We start from the raw sequence: 22,209 nt of genomic DNA, 5'->3' as shown, positions 1-22,209 counted from the left end.
ACCCTTAAGAAAACTCTTAAAAGAGCATACATAACATTTGTTCCTGTTCCGTTTTCCTCAGCCCCCTGTGTGACACAACCACAAAGATTTTAGATCAATACAACAAGATGCTGAGTATTGTACACTTTCTCTAGGTGCAGGGGGCTGGTCTCCGCTGGACAGTGATCATTACCAGTGGCTGCAGGTCGACCTAGGAAGCAGAAAACAGGTCACAGCCATCGCTACGCAGGGTCGATATAGCAGCTCTGATTGGACAACACGCTACCGGCTGCTCTACAGTGACACAGGCAGAAACTGGAAACCATACCATCAAGATGGCAACATCTGGGTGAGTATCATAATAATTCATTTGCTGTTATTTTTAGTGTAGGATTATATAAATGTTTGTCCTTCAAGGAAATATACTATCGTTCAAAGTTTTGGTTTGGTAAGATTTGATTCTTTCAATTCAATTCAATTAGTTCTTTTGAAAAAAATGTCTAATGCTTACCAAAGCTGCAGTGATTTGACTGAAAAAAAAAAAATTATATTCTGAAGTAATAGTACAAATTAAAGTAACTGTTTCCCATTTAAACATATATTTTAAAGTGTAATATTTTCCTGTGATCAAAGCGGAATTTTCAGCATCGTTACTCCAGTCTTCAGTGTCACATGATCAGAAATCATTCTAATATGCTGATTTGGTGCTCAGTAAATATTTCTTATTATCAATGATTAAAAGAGTTGTGCTTCTTACCCACATGGAAAAAACCTATATAAACATATATGTTTCAATATAGGTTTTGATATAGGTTTTACATATATGTGACATATATAAAATTGGCCGTTTTCCTATATTATATGTACATATATGTACATATATGCACACATATATGCACACATATATGTACACATATGTACACATATATGTACACATAATATAGGAAAACGGCCAATTTTATATATGTCACATATATTAAAAACCTATATCAAACCTATATTGAAACATATGTTTATATAGGTTTTTTCCATGTGGGACCAATTTCACTTGTTCGTGTAGCGGTGTGTTTTCTGCATTGCGTCGTAATCAAAGACAGACTGCGAAAAATCTTGCCATCAGGTCCTCACTTTATTCTGTATAACACAAATGGCAATATATGAGGACTTGTGCAGCATACAAACAGCATGCGGCAGCAACGCACAACGCTGAGAAAGAGAGATATTAAAAGTAACTTAAGTAAAGAAAAATAATCAACGAAACATCTGAATGTACATCACAGAGGGGTTTTGGATTACAATCATACAAATATATCATGTGAATTCAGCTGTTACATGAAACATGGCCTTACTTGAATCACCGCAAAAACTTTGTGCGACCTACCGCTGTGATGTCTCATGCAGACTGGGAAGCAGCAAAGTGCGTCAACACCCCAAGTCAGCATGGCGGCAGGAAACCCCAAATATGGTCATGGCAAGTGGAATCACAAAATAATTGTCTAAATACATAACTGCTACATTCGCACATACATAAGTTCTTGCATAATTTTTTTCGTTAATTCTTAGTTTTTGCCTTGATAATAGAAAATATGAGCTAGGCATCATGTATGACAGTCAAAAATGAGATATGAGCTACAAAATGACCAGATCCTGCCATTAGCTGTATAGAAGACATATCTTGTATGTATAGGGCATATATATGGATATGAAGAAGCAATACAGGAGACCTATATTTCCTGTATATGCACATATATGCACCTCAATTTTGCCTATATGTGGCATATATACACATATATGCAGTATATATACGCATATATGCAGCATATATATAGCATATATGCAGTATATATGCGCATATATGCAGCATATATATTATCATATATGTGCATATATGCAGCATATATGTACATATACACTGCATATAGGTTTCATATATGCGCATATATCCACATATAGGTTCTTTCCATGTGGGTTATCATTTATTTTTTATTTTTTCTTTGATGAATAGAAAGTTCAAAATATCACTTGATTTGAAATCTTTTGTAACATTTTAAATAAATGTCTGTGGAAAATGTATCACATTTTAATAATTGTTTAAAGTTTTTTATATCGATACTTAAAGGATCCGCGATCATCAATCAGTACTTTATACTGACACCTAGTGGTGTGGATGCATGAGGTTTGTTTACAAATGGCTGTTGCTTCGGACTGAAGCTATTCGATTTGATTTATTCCTTTTGGTTTATATTTCTCACTGTTTGCTTGTTTTGTTTACATGTATTTATATATATATATATATATATATATATATATATATATATATATTTTTTTTTTACCTTGCACACTTCCAAATTGCAAAACGCCTTGTCATTTGTCATGTGTACATGGAACCCCTCTTGTGAGTTGGTGACCCTCTTCATGAAGAATAAAACAAATTATTCTAGAAGATTGATCTGATTGGGGTCTTCATCTCATGTGAATTTAATCAGATTTTTTATTCATATTTAAATCAAATTGATGTTCAGTTGTTTACATGAAAAGCTTCTTTTTTTTCTTCTTTAATTAGACAGTAGCATTTTTAGAGTGTAGAATGTTATGACATAAATTACAAAATGAAATCAAGATTCAAGATTGGTCCTTGACATATTCATAAGGCATTGTGGTTATCGTGGCAGGATGTTAGCATACCTCTTCCACATACTGAGCTCACCAAGGACGACTGAAGATCAATGAGTCAAGAGGATGCCTTGATTTCTTCCTGGGTGCTTTAATCAACAGTAAGCAATCAAGGAAGCACTTAGATCGAGAGAAAGACAGTTTCACAGACTGATTTCAGGCTGATGCACCACTGTGCTTAGTACCCACAGCAGAGAAGAGTGGAATTATTACTGGACCAACCAGCGATCCACATGGGGTGGTCTCAAAAGGGGAAGGTTAATGTATTTTATCCTGCACCAAAAAAATATTGCTTTTGGACATTCTCAGCTCACATCAGACAATTTCATCATTTGATCTATCCAAGTTTGACTTAGAGACTAGACTTTAGACTAAGTAAAAACAGCTCAACTTTTCAAAACAAGTACACTCTTGGAAGAAATGGTGTAGTATTGTGCAGTATCATTTAAGGCATTAGTTTATATGTAGATTTTTTTTTTTTTTTGGGGGGGGGGGGGGGGGGGTGATAAAGGGTTCTTTTAAGATTGAATCAAGAAATATATAGAACACCACTATACTTTTTTTTTTCTAAGAACGATGAGGTCCTCAGATTCTCTTTAAATTCTCCAATGGTCAGAAAATTGGTTACAATGGAATAGACATTCAGGTCATACAAGTTTAATTTTAATATTAATGATAATGTATGAAATGTCCCTCTGTAGTCAATGATTGTATCCCTTAAAACTCATATTTGATCACCAAAATGACATATTTAAATATTTTTCCTTGAAAATGTAACTCCACACCCTTGCCTCATTTAGTATACACGGTTTTATGAATATGCAAATTAGTAGGGGTGTAACGATACGCTCAGGTCACGATACGATATGTATCTCGATACGGAGTTCAAGATACGATACGTATCACGATATTTTGAACAAAATGAAACTGAAATTCAAACAAGATTTATTAAAAAAACATGAACAAATTTCAATAATTTTCCTTGTTGTACATACAAGATCACATTTCAATAAAATAAATAAATAAATATAAAATTTTAATAAAAACCTTCTGTATTCAAATTAACAGTTGAATAGGGCTGTCTGTCACTGAAAAAATTTTTTAAATTTAACATGAACTTAGAATTATGAATAGGGGCCGTTCACATATCGCGTCTAAAAACGCGTGGAAGGCGTGGCCGCACCGCTTCTCCTTCTTTCCAAAGCGCTTGCGCTCCCGTGGCGTCGGTCGTTGCTATGCAACCATGAACTGAGCTCTCCAAGAGGATCAGGATGTTTCTGCAAAGGATAAATGATTTCTAGCCCTTGCATTAGTTTTACTACGAGATATATTGATGGAGATAAGATATAAAAACCACCATGTACAGCTATGATCAGCTGTTCGGCTGAGCTTTTGATGTTTTGTTACGGAAAGGCCATAGCTGATCGGTTGATTCTTGTCACACGACCTGCGGTGCGCTTGCGGTATTCTGAGAAGTTGAGAATTGCATGCGCGTCGCGACCGCGTTGATCCCTTTATGAGCGCGCCTGCCGCGCGGATACATTTGAAAATAATAACTGACTTGCACGCGGAAAAGACGCAATATGTGAACGGCCCCACAGAACTTCTTAAAGCAAAGCATCGCAAGCGTCTTTTGCTTTTCTGTGAGCACAGCTGTTGCTGTGCACTGCGGTGAAAGAAAGCCACGACTTTTCTCACGCGACCATGCAAGAGACTGACATGAGAAACGTTTAAACCTGCTTGCAAGATTCAATGTGTGCCCGAAACACTTACTGAACTAGAGAGCTGATTGAGACACACCATCTACGATAAATCGTTACACCCCTAATACTTATAGTAATTTAAAAATGTGGTAGCATTGGATCTGGACAGGAAGGATAACTCTGGGTGTTGGAAGGGGTGTGTCGCGATTCTGCCTTCTCACATCGCGATACAGGTTCGTGGACCTGCGTATCGCGATTTCGGTTTCATATCGCATATCGTTACAGCCCTACAAATTAGCCCAGCATTCACCCATTCACCAGTTCAGTGATTCGCTCGTTGACAATCACACTTTGACGTGATTGGTTAGAAGGAATTCTGTGACGTCAGGAACACCAGCGATTTCAAACCGTGTTTTTGAGTCAGTCTTTGGTTCACTTCTTGTCTGGCTATCACCAGACCAAGCTCAATTTAAAATTGAACATTGGTCTGGGGAGTTTGCTATGTATTTCCTACTGCACAAGAGGCGTGATCAACAAGCATTATTCAGGTTGTGCAAAAAAACATGAAAGTGAGTGGTATTTACTCCCAGTCGAACGATTTGTTTGCTAAACTAAAGAAGTCATTTAGCATCGTTGAGAGGTTAAAAGGAATTGGACTGACGGTCGTGCGAGAGACGTCATCGTGTTATACCCACCCAGAGCCATAGAAAGAGCTCTGTACCCGCCAATAGCGAGCAAGGTGGATAAGCCAGTCTGTGATTGGTTCCCGCAAAAGTGTAACAGATGCAGCAGAAATGAATGTACGGGTTTCCAGACTGAGTTGCCGGGCGAAATCAAATCGCCGGCAGATCAGGCTGGGTTTACCCAGTCTAGTTCACTGCAGTTTTAAGGAGAAAATACTCAGCATTTAAAATACAGCATTGACATATAAACAATATTAGAAGCTTGATTTTCACACAGGGGGATTTTAATAAAACACATTATAATAATGTATAAAATTGGTAACAATTTTTTATGATATTTATTATATATAAGGCTGCAACAACTAATCAATAATAATCATTAATGAAAATAATCAACAATGAATTTGATTAATTAAATCCATTAATCGCATCTGTGCGCTGTGCATGGAAAACATCTGATATTCACGTCCCTTTACTACAGTGCATAATGCATTTCTAAGATTATTTGTTGCAGCTCTAGTGTTTAACTGCTTCACCTCAGTGTTTTCAGGGAATAATGACTTAAATCTCAGTCTGTTTTTTATGCAAAGCTATGGCTTTGACTGTATAAATCACAGAAGTACAATGGACTTCTTTTAATATGCTTGTCATTTTTGAAAACTGTCAGTAAAAGTATGTGGAAAAGAACAGCTCTTACTTTGTGTTCCACAGAAGACAGAAAATATTACAGGATTTAAATGACATGATGACAGATTTTCATTGTAACCCTAAATGTTTAGCCTTAGGTAATTTAATCCGCTTGAAAATGTTGAATATGATGCCAGAGTGACATTTAAAAGTCACTGGAAAAGTCATGCGAATCAAGAGTAACGTTTCGGTGGTGCATGATAAAAGTCTCTAGAGTGGCGTTTCCTTATGAGAGCATGATGGATCCACTTACTATATTCACAGCAACCTCTGATTTGCCACTTTACATTATCCTTAGTGTTTTGATGAGTGTTCTTCCAGCTGCTTTTGTCTTTTTTTAACAAGAAGCCTTTACATGGGGAATGTAAATGGTAAAGCATAATTCATTAGTCAAATTTCCATCCTATGTTTTTTCTGAAAAAATGGTTTAACGCATCAAAATGTTTATCGAGATAGCTGATGGAAATGCTGATTATCCCTGTTGACACCATTTTGATATAACTTTGGAGCATAAGTTGTCGATACTTAAAGGATTAGTTCGCCCATGTCATCCAAGATGCTTATGTCTTTCTTTCTTCAGTTGAAAAGAAATTAAGGTTTTTGAGGAAAACATTCCAGGATTTTTCTCCATATAGTGGACTTCACTGGGGTACAACGGGTTGAAGGTCAGAATTGTAGTTTCAGAACATCTTCAAAGGTCTTTACATGATCCCAGCTGAGGAATAATTGTCTAGTGAAACAATCAGCCATTTTCTAAAAAAACAAAAAAACTAAAAAAAACTAAATCATATACTTTTTAAACACAAATGCTCGTCTTGCACTGCTCTGCTATCCACCACGCATTACGTAATCATGTTGGAAAGGTCACACGTGATGTAAACCTTCAGCAAACTGCTCAGCTCTCAGGCATTTCCTGTCATTTACCCTCCATGAATTCTGCTCTACAGACACTCTTTTGGTTCTTAGCTGGAAAAGGGAATGAAGCTTTTTTTCTTCCTGTTCTGTGAACAGAAATGCCCTTAGATTCCAGTTCATCTCTTGAACATTTACAGGTCACTGTGCAGTACTGTTTAATGCTGCTAGATCAATAGTTTTCTAACATTAAGAAGACCGAGGTGGGAATTACAAATCGTTTCGGTTGCAACAGCAGTATAAAACTGGCCGTTCAGTATCAGTGAACTGTTGCCTACAAGACTGACAAAAGTAATGTAAAGCAAAGGTGAACAAAATCTTCATTAGGGCCCTGATAAATTAGCTTGATTGAGGGGCATATGTTTTTACATTGAGTTTGAAATCTGATTGCATGCCCCCTCTTGAAGAAATTCACCACTCAAGGATAACCAGTCTACCAATCATGGTTTCAGTGGTTTAAAGCAGCAATCAAAGGTAGGCTTTCAAAACATCCAGAACTCAGTTGATTTATATGCAGTTCAGTTTTGGACTGGAACATTTATTTTTTTTTTTTACAATTTTCATCACATTTTTGGCCCTGCCTTTAATTATTTTCCTTTGACAGGCTTGTATGCTTGAATATTAATTAAGGCCTTTTGTGTTGTTAATGAATAATGGCTAGTTGTTGTGCTTTTTTATGCCATGTGCTGCATTTTTAGCATTCTGTTCTGGTTTGTAGATATGCATTTTGAATAGCTTTAAATTTATTTTGAGACATTTTTTCAATCATGCTCCCTCCCAGATGAGTTCAGTTCCAGTTAAAGGTGCCCAAGAATGCTTTTTCACAAGATGTAATATAAGTCTAAGGTGTCCCCTGAATGTGTCTGTGAAGTTTCAGCTCAAAATACCCCATAGATTTTTTTAAATACATTTTTTTAACTGCCTATTTTGGGGCATCATTAACTATGCACTGATTTTTTTTTCTTTAATTCGCGTGCTCCCTGCCACACGAGCTCTCGATTATATTACAGCACATTTACAAAGTTCACACAGCTAATATAACCCTCAAATGGATCTTTACAAGATGTTCGTCATGCATGCTGTATGCATGCTTCGAATTATGTGAGTAAAGTATTTATTTTGATGTTTATATTTGATTCTCTATGAGTTTGAAGCTGTGCTCCGTGGCTAACGGCTAATGCTACACTGTTGGAGAGATTTATAAAGAATGAAGTTGTGTTTATGAATTATACAGACTGCAAGTGTTTAAAAATGAAAATAGTGACGGCTCTTGTCTCCATGAATTCAGTAAGAAACGATGGTAACTTTAACCTCATTTAACAGTACATTAGCAACATGCTAACGAAACATTTAGAAAGACAATTTACAAATATCACTAAAAATATCATGCTATCATGGATCATGTCAGTTATTATTGCTCCATCTGCCATTTTCGCTGTTGTTCTTGCTTACCTAGTCTGTTGATTCACCTGTGCAGATCCAGACGTTACTGGCTGCCCTTGTCTAATGCCTTTCATAATGTTGGGAACATGGGCTGGCATATGCAAATATTGGGGCGTACACCCCGACTGTTACAGTCGGTGTTATGTTGAGATCCGCGTGTTTTCCAGAAGTCTTTTAAACAAATGAGATTTACATAAGAAAGAGAAAGCAATGGAGTTTGAAACTCAATGTATGTCTTTTCCATGTACTGAACTCTTGTTATTCAACTATGCCAAGGCAAATTCAAATTTTGAATCTAGGGCACCTTTAAATGGCAGTTCGGCTTAAGGATTTGACAATGAGAAAAAATAGGAAAGATGTGTACGTGCGTGCAAAGCGACAGTCATATGCCATTTATCACAGAATGACAAACTGCCATGTATTGTGGTGACATATGATGTCCTATGCTTTTAACACTAAGCTATTTTCACATCATCATGAAGGTGCTCTTTGACTTAGCAATACATCTAATATTGTGACTACTTTATCCCTGATGTGAGATAAATGAGTCGACAATGATTTCTGTTTACCTCCAATCAGTGGCATGCACAGGGGGGTGACGAAAGTGAAAGTGCCCTTTGCGGTCGCATCGCGGTGCCCACGCTTTCCCATTTCTCCTCCCCTGGAACACAATTTCTACTGAGGGAGACCAACAACCCACTACCCCCCCCCCCCACCCCCCGGAACGCAATTTCGCCCCCTGCCCTCATGGAGGTGTGTGCACGCAACTGCCTCCAATTCTTAAATGTGACGTTGGCAGTGGAATCATTTCAGATTTATGACATGAGTTGCAGTATTGCTCAGAATAAAATGTCTGCTTTATGTCCATGTAATTCATTTCTTCTGCCATGTTTGTTGTGTTCATCAGGGAAAACAGAAGACATTCCTGACATTGTTGTTTTTCTAGGTCAGACTTAGGGAGTAATAATTTACCTCAGATTGTACAAAAGATGAGCTAATGTGTATCTTTATGAAAACCCATTATTTGAGGAATGGCATGGAATTTTAATTTGTCTGCTTCAGTTGTGTTTTGAAATGTGTTTGTGCTGGTTGAGCACATCTATGCCTTATTAGACCATGACTGCCTGAAGGGCTCTAAACGTTTGAAAGATGAGTGACATCTAAATAGGGATGGGTCATTAATTATGATAGTCAACTATTCAACTAATAATCCAACAACCGACTTGTTAATTAGTAATAAAGAATATATATTTATATATTTAGTTGATTTTTTTTAGTGGTGGTGCTGTAATTATCATGCTGACAGCTTTAATTAGTGTTTTGGATGGTAAAATCCTCTTTGATAAATTCTGTCTTTAAATTTAGTTTGTTTAATACATGTTTAAAAGTTTTATTTATATACTTTCTATAGATATTCATTTCTAAAGATATTAAGCAGCACAAATGTTTTCAACATTGATATTAATAAGAAATGTTTCATGGGCACCAAATCAGCATATTAGAATGATTTCTGAAGGATCATGTGACACTGAAGACTGGAGTAATGATGCTGAAAATTCAGCTTTTCCATCACAGGAATGAATTGCATTTTAAAATATATCAATATAGAAAATCTTATAGAATATTTTTAATTGTAATCATATTTCACAATATTACTCTTTTCATTTTTCAATCAAATTATGCAAATTAATGTTTTTTTTTACCAACCCTTAACTTTTTAATGGTAGTTATTATATTTAGATGTGATACTGTATTTTTAGCAGAGTTGCTGATGAATTTAATTAGTGTTTTGGATGAAAATTTAGCTCTTTTAAAGTACTTTGCTTTTGCTGTTTTGTTGCATATGTTGTTCTACCATTCTGGGTTGTCAAGTTAAATAATGCATCCACACAGGTGGACCACACTTATATAAACAATAACCAATAATGTACACAATATATTTTTATCTTTTTATTGTTTTATATAGAATTCAATGTGTAATTTTTTAACAAAAGTTTATATATCTATAATTGCATGTTGTCAAATGAATAATCAGTTATTAGACTAACTAGTCTGATGATCATAACTAAAAAATGACTCAAGGCAATCGGTTTTGAACTCTGAACAGTTCATAGTAAGTGAAATTGCTAACTCGCGTGTGAGTTTAAGACTGTTTCATCTCCTTACATCTTTAGTCATTAAAATTTTATCTTAATGCCAATGTATTTTTACTCTGTGAAGCTTAGGGGCAATTCCACGCAAAGGTCATCATGAAAAAAAGTTTTTACCAAAAGAACAGTCCTTTTAGGTCTGTAATATACTGTATTAATGTGCTTTAACAGAAATTTGAAGAAAATTGCCACAATATATGAGGTAAGCAACCATGCTTTCAAAAAAGGGATCAAAGACCCCATTTTTTAAACTTTCTTTTAACAGTAAGCATTGTGTAGAACTAGTTTTCAAAAGTTTGCATTTTCAGGCCCCCAAAACGCCATGTTGTGTTGTGTAAATGAACATCCAAGATGCATAAAAAGATTTTTAGTTGAAAATGGTGTCGTGCAAACAGCTGCTAAGAGTGACTGCACGGATCCAATATACGTATACAATATATCCAATATATATAATATTTTCTTTCTCTGTTTATGTTCACTTAAGAAAAAAGTGACTGTGTTTACTTGCAAAGACAGTCAAGACCTAAGTGTCAATGTGTATGTAACCATTTAAGCCCAATTAGGTGGCAAAAATAACTCAGTTTAGTACTAAAGCGCTCAATGAGTTTCATGTGCTTGCATCTCTCAGACAGTGCACGCATACAGCAAAATGAGTTTTCTTTCACCGTTTACTGCGCTTCAACGGTTTAAAATCACTTGATTTCAAATCGCAATGCTTAAAACGCATGCAAATAAGCTTTCGTGACTGCGCAGCACAGCAACATTACATAAGCAGAACTGTGATAGGCGATAGTCCAAAATCTCTGAAGTTAATCATGTCTACCAGTATCTCGCCCAACCCGATTGCTGACTACTGTCTAGTCTGACTAGCACTGCCTAGAATAAATATATGGTTCATTGTACTAATTCTTTTACTGGAGTAATATTTTAATAGTGTATCTGTACTTTTACTCTAGTAAAACTGAAAATGAGTACTTATTCTTTTACTAGAGTAATATTTTAATAGGTTATCTGTACTTTTACTCAAGTGCTTGACTTTTGTATTTCCTTCACAACTTGCGTACTTTTGTTTCAAAGAGAACCAAAGAGTGAAACAGATTCAGTGAATTTCCCTTTGTTGACTTGTTTGATGGTTCCTGCAAAAACCTTTGTGCATAACAGTTAAACTTAATGCCAATCAAATACGTGTGAAAGCAAATGCTGCTGAAATCCTTTTGATCCAAACGTCTTTGAAATTGATCCGTAAGAGATTATGTATTCCATTTCATAGCTGATTGACTAACAGAAAGCAATATAATCCCAGCTATGACTTTCGTGTTGTGTGCTGAATCTTTAATGAAAGATTGACTGCCATTAAAATGATCTACAGTACATACGAATATAAATTTATCGGCACATGAAACCTTGAGGTAATTCCAACTGATCTCACAGTCATTTACCTGAAGACAATTAGACACTCTATTTAACTGCACCTGTCCTGGTTTATTTTTAAAATGACTTTAATTACTGCGTGATTACTTGTGAGGAGACAGATGTAATCTTCGAACCTTTACGCCACAGCTCACTGTTCCTCTCTGTGTCTGCTTTATTTTATATGTACGCCCACCTCACCTTGTTATTTTTAACTCTGTAGCCCAGGGTTCAATGCTGTGCATGCATTGTTACTCTTTATTGTCACCCAGCTGGAATGTATACTGTTCTGACTGAATGGTGTCTTGCTAAATAACATGATTTATAGATTTATATGAAGAGTATTTGTTTGTGTTGAATTTTACTACGCAACACTAAAATCTACATGCAGTTTCTAAGACAGATGTTTATTTTTCTTACTAAGGATGCACTGATACAAACCGAATTCTGGAAATGTTGGGACGTTTTTTAAATTTGAATAAAATGAAAACTAAAAGACTTTCAAATCACATGAGCCAGTATTTTATTCACAATAGAACATAGATAACATAACAAATGTTAAACTGAGAAATTTTACAATTTTATGCACAAAATGAGCTCATTTCAAATTTGATGCCTGCTACAGGCCTCAAAATAGTATTAGTAATAGCATGTTTACCATGGTGTAGCATCTCCTCTTCTTTTCAAAACAGTTTGAAGATGTCTGGGCACAGAGGTTATGAGTTTCTGGAGTTTTGGTGTAGAAATTTGGTCCCATTCTAGGTTTCTAGCTGCTGAAGAGTTTGTGGTCGTCTTTGATGTATTTTTCTCTATAGGTGAAAGATCTGGACTGCAGGCAGGCCAATTCAGCACCCGGATTCTTCTACAATGAAGCCATGCTGCTGTAATAGCTGCAGTATGTGGTTTTGCATTGTCCTGCTGAAATACACAAGGCCTTCTCCGAAATAGACGTTGTCTGGAGGGGAGCATATGTTGCTCTAAAACCTTTATATACCTTTCAGCATTCATAGTGCCTTCCAAAACATGCAAGCTGCCCATACCGTATCCACTTATGCACCCCCATACCATCAGAGATGCTGGCTTTTGAACTGAACGCTGATAACACGATGGAAGGTTTCCATCCTCTTTGGCCCGGAGGACATGGCGTCCGTGATTTCCAACAAGAATGTCAAATTTGGACTCGTCTGACCATAACACTCTTCCACTTTGAAACAGTCCATTTAAAATGAGCCTTGGCCCACAGGAAACAACGGCACTTCTGGACCATGTTCACATATGGCTTCCTTTTTGCATGATAGAGCTTTAGTTGGCATCTGCAGATGGCACGGCGGATTGTGTTTACTGACAGTGGTTTCTGGAAGTATTCCTGGGCCCATTTAGTAATGTCATTGACACAATCATGCCGATGAGTGATGCAGTGTCGTCTGAGGGCCCGAAGACCACAGGCATCCAATAAAGGTCTTCGGCCTTGTCCCTTATGCACAGAGATTTCTCCAGTTTCTCTGAATCTTTTGATGATGTTATGCACTGTAGATAATGAGATTTGCAAATTTGCAATTTGACGTTGAGGAACATTGTTTTTAAAGTATTCCATAATCTTTTTACACACTCTTTCACAGATTGGAGAACCTCTGCCCATCTTTACTTCTGAGAGACTCTGCCTCTCTAAGACATCCCTTTTATAGCTAATCATGTTACAGACCTGATATCAATTAACTTAATTAGTTGCTAGATGTTCTCCCAGCTGAATCTTTTCAAAATCTCTTGCTTTTTCGGACATTTGTTGCCCCCGTGCCAACTTTTTTGAGACCTGTAGCAGGCATCAAATTTGAAATGAGCTCATTTAGTGGATAAAAGTGTAACATTTCTCCCTTTTTCTTAACATTTGTTATGTTATCTATGTTATATTGTGAACAGAATAGTGGCTCATGTAATTTGAAAGTCTTTTAGTTTTCATTTTATTCAAATTTAAAAAAACGTCCCAACATTTCCAGTATTCGGGTTGCATTAGAATTCTGTCTGATATAAATAATCTGATTATTTTCATTTTCAGAACAACTGATAGAAAAAAAAAAACATCTATTTTAAATTCTACAAATTGAACTTAGGCATCACAGCTTTATAATGATATTCATTTTGAGATTTGCAAAAATTACATTTATCAGTATTATTGAAGTTTAAACAATATACAATATATAGATATGTTCACTGTTCAATATATACAAATTTACAAAGTGATATCATGTGACACTGAAGACTGAAGAAATGACTACTGAAAATTCAGCTTTGCCATCACAGGAATTCATTACATTTTTAAATATGAAGATTTCAGATGCAAAAACCTTTAAGTGCCATCTGAAATGTTCTTCTAAAATGAGCATTTTTATCAAGCTTGTATGTTTAGGTTCAGTTATTTCACTTTAATGGCAATTAATAGGTCCTTTTCAGTGACATTAAAGTGAAATAACTGAACATAAACATACAAGCTTGATAAAAATGTTCATTTTAGAAGAACTTAGAGGCTTTTGCATCTGAAGTCTTCAAATATTAAAAAGGATTTTAAAATGTTTACATATATTTGTGCTTTTTTATTGCTGCTTTTATTTGATTAAAATTTTTATAATCTTTTTTAAATATATATAAAATTGTAATTACACTGTAAAAAAAATCCCAGTAAAATTTACGGTAAAAAACCGGCAGCTGTGGTTGCCAGAACTTTACCATAAAAAATACAGCAGCAACGTAAAAAAAAAAAAAAACTGTTAAATTTACGGTAAAATAACGTATTTCATTAACTGATATAATGTTAATTTACCAACCTAATGAAGTACTAATATCTGTTTTGTACCTTTATAATACACTTACAGTCACCAAACACAGTGGTGATGAGAGTCACATGATGAATCAAAGTTCATCACAAGCAGATTTTCCACAAGCTGAGAAGGACAACACTAACATATAGAAGGTGCACACAGTGTCATTCACACACACGCTAAACACCATCATGGTAACATGCATGAAATTTTAAAAATGCAATAAACATTAATTTAACAACATTAGATGTAACATAAAACCCTAATGTACATAACTGATTAGAAAAAAATGAGAAAAACTAAGAAGAAACAGAGTTATTTCAATGAAAATATATCAAATGTGAAGTGTCACACAGGGAATTGTGGGAATGTCAATTTACGGTTTTTCACTGTAAATTTTACAATGAATTGTTATTTTTCACTTCCAAAAACTGTGAATTTAACGGTATTTTACCGTAAAATTACATTAAATGTACCAGTAGATCTATTACAGTTATTCACCGTATATAGTACGGAAACTTTCTGTAAACCAATTGACAGTTTTTCACCGCAGCATTTTTACAGTCTTTTACTGTTAAAATCACGGTCATTTTTTACAGTGTAATTCCTGTGATGGCAAAGCTGAATTTTCAGTAGTAATTTATTCAGTCTTCAGTGTCACATGATACTTCAGAAACCATTCTAATATGCTGATTTGGTGCTCAAGAAATATTTCTTATTATCATCAATGTTGAAAACAGTTGTGCTGCTTAATATTTTTGTGGAAACTGGAGCTATTTGCTTAACCCAGGACTGTTGAAATGCAGCTCTGCATCAGTTTCCATCATCCTATAGGTGGAAAAGGGGGCATCTACAATATTTTAAGATCTAAAAAATACTATTGTACTCTTTTAAATCCTCTCATTTTAAGTAACCTTTTAAAGAGGGAAGAAAGGAGAAAGGGAAATGCTAAGAACAGTGCCTTTGTTCGTTGAAGAGGTGACAGAACCTCACCGTCTTATGGAAGGTGCTCAGCATGCAAAGTCTCACTCAAACACCATATGATTTATTCCTGTTGATTGACCGTGATGCGAAAGCAGCGGATAGGTTTCCCCATTCGCTTTAAGCTGGAACTCTCAGGTGACATGACAGATGTCACATACAGTATATTCTCAGTGAAAGCTTCAAGTTAACCTCCTCAGAGTCTTGACATTTCCCTGTGTTTTAGCCTCTAGCAGGTACCCCATTGTGTCATGACTAGACTGTGCCTTCTCTCACAGTTCTTAAACGTTACCCGAGGATGTCCATAATACCCAGAGAAAGTTATCCGTTAACATTCCTGTTCGTATCAATGGCGCTTTCTCGGCTGGAGCAGGAGCCCCTGGAAATATGTGATTTTATCTGATAATGCTGTTGTAGATTTTTAAAAACACCTCCCACCTCTGTCCCACCTCTGGACCTTTTTCTCTTTTTACCAGTTCCTGGCCACCAACTCTGAATGTGACCTGTTTGGGTTTTTTTTTCCCCCCTACAAGTACCTTTCTGTGAATTGAATTTTGATGGATCCTTTTGGAGGCTCATACATTACTGATACTCTTTCTCAGCCCCTGTAGTCAATGCTGAATGAACGCCAAACCGCTGTCTCTTGTACTGAATAAGCACATGCTGTATTCTTATATTATTCCTCCCATGTGGTCCTGCAGCCCTCTATGTGGCATAATGGCAGCAAAACCTCTCCATCAATTAATCTGCGGAAACATGCACTTAGAAAGCCAATGAAACGAGGCGTACCCCTCGCTGGTATGTGAAAATCCTATAGTTGTTTTATTCACTGTGAGTTTTTGCCCATTACACAGATCTCATTCAGACTGCTGGATATTTTCTTGTTTGACATTCTAAGAGTTTTCACACTATATTCCTGCTCTGTTTTAGGATCCACAAAAGTAATTGTTTTATTATATCCAATATTTACAACAGTATAGTGTTTTATTGTTTGATTAAAATTAATGACATAGACAGCAGCAGGTATTTATAGGCTGCTGTTACTTTAAGACCTAATGCACAGATACAATATAATGATACACATCAGATTCTTCTTTCTCAACTGTTTACGTTCTCTTTCACTGGAATGGCTTAAAATCGCTTGAATGTGTAAATTGGCAAGACAAAACACGTGCAAATGATAAACTTTCATTCTATGATGGTTAAACTTTGTGATTAGTCTGTGAATCACGTGCTTTCCGGACCTTGGAGTCTGGTGCGTATGGATCAACCATGATCCCTTACACTCCTGGTAATAGGCGTTTCGTTTCCGATGTGTGCTGTAAATGGTAGACCAATCACAACAGGCTGGATTTTTTTTTTTATTTGGATGCATGTAACCCTTGTAGACCTCCAAATCAAAATTAGGAATCACGCACACACACACCAAAAGCTTGGTGCCAAAAAATAATTAGCTGACCATCTATAGTCCACCATAAGTGTTGCAGACCACCTGTTGAAATATTGTTTCCACAAAAAAACTAATTTGAAGTTTTGTATTTAAAGAGATAATTAGGTTGTATTTAATTATCTTTTTATTTTTTAACAAGTTTCTTCCAGACACTCTCTAGTATTCTTCAACTTCAGGAAGTTTTGTTTCATATGTGTATAGCACATTCATTCAACTTCTGATAAGGCTCATTTCCCCTTAATTCATTTTCTTGCAACGTTGAGACCTTCAAGGGCTTCCCAATAATGGCAGCTCAATTCACCATTACATCCTTTCAAAATATCAGTGGCCTTCAAAAAGAACTTATACAGTAAGTTACCTTTGATCTTAATAAGTGTAGTGGGAAAAGGAAAAGTGTGGAGATTACTTAGAATCAGGTAAATAAGTTAAAAACCTGTTAATTGATTAACAGTATTACTTTATCTTATACAGTAAAAAATGGTTTAACATCACATTATAAAACACTGAAATCAGGGACGTGCACAGGAATTTTGAGGGGCAGTTGCTCTGACCTAAAAAAAGGGCAACACCCCCCCCCCCCCCCCCCAAAAAAAATCACGGGCTATATGAAGGACTGAGAATACCATGAGATGCGGAAGAAATAGTCCTACCCACAATAGCGATTAAGTACAAAAACCGAACGAATCCCTTTAAATATATCATCGGATCGATGTCTTGGGGTGTGGTAACCGTGGTATAAGCGGAATAATTGACTCCGCTTCGAGTCGTGACCGAATCACCACCTCAGATGTGCATTATTTTTCTAATAATTCAACGGCCCGTCGTCAATTATTCCTTACTTGAATCACAGCTTAAATAGTGTTTTGACATCGACAACCCAAGTGCATTTTACCTCAAACTTGCGTCTAGTTAACTTTCTAAAGTAGCAATCGCTTCTCGGGTCGACATTAACACACTGACAAAATTATATTCAGAATTAAAAATATTTTTATACCACTTTTTAATGTGTGATTGTGTAAAGGTTTTCACGAGATACCAACCTTTCGCGAACTTGCTTCCAACACTCGTTCCCATGGAGGCGCGGTGTGCACGGAGGGGAGGGGCTGTGCGCGCGCGAGTATGTGAGAGAGACGCGCGTGAGAGATGCAGGGAAATGAAATGCAGCTGAACGTTTGCTCTATGAAAGACATTGACAAAGACGAAAACTAAGGACATTTAATCTATAATTTTATTTTATTTTAGTTAGTTTTGCCAAACACACATTACAGTTTTGGTTAGTTATCGTTTTTTTTTTTTTTTTAATGCCTCGTTTTTATTTTTATTTCAGTTAACGACGATGTTTTTTCCCCACCTAGTTTTCGTTTTTTTCGTTCGTTTTCGTTAAAGATTATAACCTTACTCACCTTTCCGACAACGTTAAGTCGTCTCACCCGACAACCGCGACAATCTCCTTCTAGTGCCGCTCATGCAGGCTCAGCTCAGGTGCCGGTCGCGTGCAGCGCTGCAGCCACGTAAACAGAGTTTGCCCTTCCCCTACTGACTTTCACTTTCGGACGGGTGCCCGAATATGGAAGTGAATGAGGCTTTGCGATTTTTTTTTTTTTTTAATCTAGGCCTACGTGAAATTCTGCATCCATTGTACGATATTTTTATGTATTTTTTCCCACCTCGGAAGGGCAACGTGAGTCGAGAAGGGCATATGGGCAGTTGCCCGGGCAACCTGAGCAACCCCCCTGTGCACGTCCCTGACTGAAATATATGGTTTTTAAACTAAAAACTATGAATAACCCCACAAATTATTATGAAAAACAGTAAAGTGACATTAGCAGAATTTCCTATATGACACGTCACATGTGATTGTTTTATATAAATAGATTTTTTTGTTCTTATTTTTGTTATTAGAAATGCACAGTGTTTATTGCATTATTTCAGTGCCTTTGGTTTTATGTGGCCATGCTTTTTTTTTAGTTCAAGTAGCTTAGAGTATTAATATTATATCCCTTGATACAATATGCATTTTTAAGTTATGAACATACAGGCACCCTATAATACAGGAACATTGTCACTATTTTTTACGGTGAATTTCTGGCAACCAGCTGCCAACTTTTTTTTACCGTAAATGTAACTATATATATTTTTTTTACAGTATGATTTAAATTTTTTAATTCCATTCGTGTACCTTTTTCTCCCATTGTAAAAAATTATTATTTTTTTTTTGCTTTTGTACTTTTTTTTAACCTTTTTTTGTCTACAATGTCTATAAAAATAGCTTTAATATCTGAGATTTTTGCTCACAAATCTGATTTTTTTTTTTTCCTTTCACTGGTCTGTTTCATTAAATGTGCATATTCTGCAAAATAGGCCAAGACTTTACTTCCTTGTTTGGCCCTGAAACCATTTCAGTGTCATTTTAATAGTGTCAGAATGTAGAAAGTGTTAGCAGAAAATAACCATTGTTGGACTTTCAGTGTCAAATTTCTACCCTGCCCATCATTAGCTCACTCTTGAGCTAGACTTTACTTTGCTTACACTGTGAAATGAGGGAAGCTTACATATTCTATGTCAGTTTTTTTTTTTCCTTTAACTCCACTCCTGAGTGAGTCTCTCATCGCTAAAGTACAGCGATTCAGAGTGTCATTGAGTTAGCTGTCCCTTCAGCCCTTCACACATCTGCATATGGCTGGCATTTTGACTGATTCAGCTATGCTCTTGGTTTCTGAGAGAAAAGCTGTCCTCACCTCATCTGTCAAGACAACCCCAAGTGGCAAGAAAAGTATGAGAGTGCCAAATGCTCTCGGTTGGTGGATAATGGTTTCTTAAATACTGGATCACATTTTTTTTCACTTTGATACACATGCTTTCACTTTGCTGGCAGAGAGATGTATCGCTGGGTGTCCCGTTGATTACGCTGTAAAATGTGGTTGCGATTCCACATAAAAGCATTTGAATGTCTATAAATCATTTAAGCAAGGCTGCAATTATGTAGTTGGTTTTAAATGTTCTGTCTCTGCAATGAATCCTGAATGCTCACTTTGACATGCTCATCACTTAGTTGCCTTGACACTGATGTAAAATGGTGTTTTTTTAGAATCGTACTGACTTACCACATGATCGTCTAAGTATTACTTAGTAATGTGGAAGAATCTGCAGCAAGCAAGCCATGTATGACATGCAGAAAGATGAAGGCATCTGTATATTTTTATGTATATAGACCTATTTATAGAGTAGGAGAAAAAGTAGTAAATATGGTATCATAAAAACAAAACTGCTGTTTTAAACATTAATTAGTGGCTTAACATGTAAGATTTTTGGATTCAAATATCCAAAAAACCCTTGAACAGTGTTATATATTTTGTTGACTTTTGTTGACATGTACTTACACTGTCCCAAATGTTTCCAATGATTAAATCCAGAGAAATCAGCCATTTTAACTAGTGTAACGGCCCGTGTCATTGCGCCGCCTGTCAGCGACACCATATCCGCACTTCCCTTTACTTCCGTAGAAACCATGGAAACACCAAAGACTCTTTAATATATTGTGTTTTATTAGACAGGTGAGTAACTGTTTGATACCTTTATCAACAGAGAGTGTAATCATTGTTATAGTCTTATTGCATGAATCTCTCATTTTATTGATTTACCGTGAATAACATGTTTGTACCATGCTTCAGAGACAACACTATTTTGTCAAGTGGCTAACATAGCATAATCAGAAAGAGCTTTATTTGTAGTAACAGTAATACAGCATTTTCTCCACCATACAATATACAAGATTAAGTACAGAGTAACGTTATATAACCTAACTTTTAACACACTCAAACACATTTTTAGTATGATTGTTTTAACCAGTAAAACAGTACTGCGTTACCCCACAATTTTAATTCATCAAATAAAGTGACCTGTATGAGTATTAATTCAAAATATTAGAATTAAATAAAATAATGTGAATTTAAGTGATCAAACTTAACTGTAACAAAGTTCAAGTTCAGGGAAGAAGGCAGATGTTAAACGTAACTTTAATCATAATAAACAAAAGCAACAAAACGAAATGAGCAGTAGAGGCTGACTGCGGCATATAAGCATTATAAGCATAATAAAAAAAGCAATCAAGCTATGCCTTTGCTATTGTTTTAAATAAGCGACATCTAGCAGCAAAACTTACATATTGTGCCTTTATTTTATTATTAGCAGTAGTAGTTTTGGCTTTAGGACAATGACAAATGAAAGACAATATATTGGCATTTAAATGTAAAATACATTTTATTTTATGTCTATATTTTATGTTATATATGTTAATGTATTTGGTCTTGGCGAACTAGATCTGCTTTGCTGCTGTTGATTATTGCTGTTGCTGCAGAGAAACTATGGATTTGCTACTGCTAATAGATACATATACATTTTGCTGTGAGCATGTAAGATATGCTGCTGCTGCATAAATAGACAAGTGGAGCTGGGGGAGGAGGGTTTCAGAACTGCATGACTAGCTTATATCAAACAATGAACCAGACTATTTAAATGTGGAGCAAGCAATCTCATTGGCTGCAAGATCAGCATATGCCAATCAGTTTGTGCCATGTAGTATGCTGAGATTGCTTGCAGATTGCATATAAAGGACCTATCAGCATGTGCCCTCTAGAGTTTCATGACCGAACTAGATTAGTTTTGACTTCAGTACAATGACTAATATTAAAATGTATAACTTTTAAAGTGGTGGGGACAGCAGTGCAATAAGTATATATAAGTATGCTGTGCAATTTTACAGAAGTTATTTTATCAGTTGAGACCGCAGCAAACGCTGCACCTGTGTTAGCATAGTAATTAACCATTCAAAATGTGATATGAGCGTCAAACAGATTAATGCGTTGGATCACAATGTGTGACAGCTGCTTGATTCACTATAATTTTGATTTAAGACCTTCTCAGATTGCTTTGGTCATGTGCTTAGCTTTAATAGATTGTTCTTATGATTGTCAATAGAAAAGATACCATGAAAGATTTTCCAGTTCTCTTACTCTTAGGGTAAAATATTACAAAATCAATAGATTTCTTGAAATAACAAAATAATGGCTACATAAAACAACACTGACAACAACTGCAAGACCTGAATGTTTTATTTGGCAGCCATCCACAAATCCGCCATTATTATACAGCTATATATTAGACTTTCTTGGAAGAAGGGTGTTAATCTAACATTTTCAAGTGAAGAAAAAGATCATCATCGATCATGAACAACCATCAGCATGTTTTATTCTTGTTATGATGCTTAGAGAGATTGCGTGTCTGATGAATTGTTTTAAGGTCAACCTGTTTGTGCTCTTTACTTAA

General features: G+C 35.9%; 1 protein-coding gene across 2 annotated transcripts in view; it reads left to right on the top strand.

The window, feature by feature from the left end:
• Positions 1-22,209, top strand: part of cntnap2a (contactin associated protein 2a) — a 445,145-nt gene that overhangs the window by 181,301 nt on the left and 241,635 nt on the right. For both annotated transcript variants that reach the window (XM_048174365.1, XM_048174366.1), the window contains exon 3: positions 135-328. In XM_048174365.1, the coding sequence (XP_048030322.1) occupies positions 135-328 (194 nt within the window). The remainder of the gene's footprint in view (positions 1-134; positions 329-22,209) is intronic.

Source organism: Megalobrama amblycephala, linkage group LG22 (genome assembly GCF_018812025.1).
Source record: "Megalobrama amblycephala isolate DHTTF-2021 linkage group LG22, ASM1881202v1, whole genome shotgun sequence".
NCBI classification, from domain to species: domain Eukaryota; kingdom Metazoa; phylum Chordata; class Actinopteri; order Cypriniformes; family Xenocyprididae; genus Megalobrama; species Megalobrama amblycephala.
Note: the sequence above shows the minus strand (reverse complement) of the source record. Positions and strands in the feature narration are given on the sequence as shown.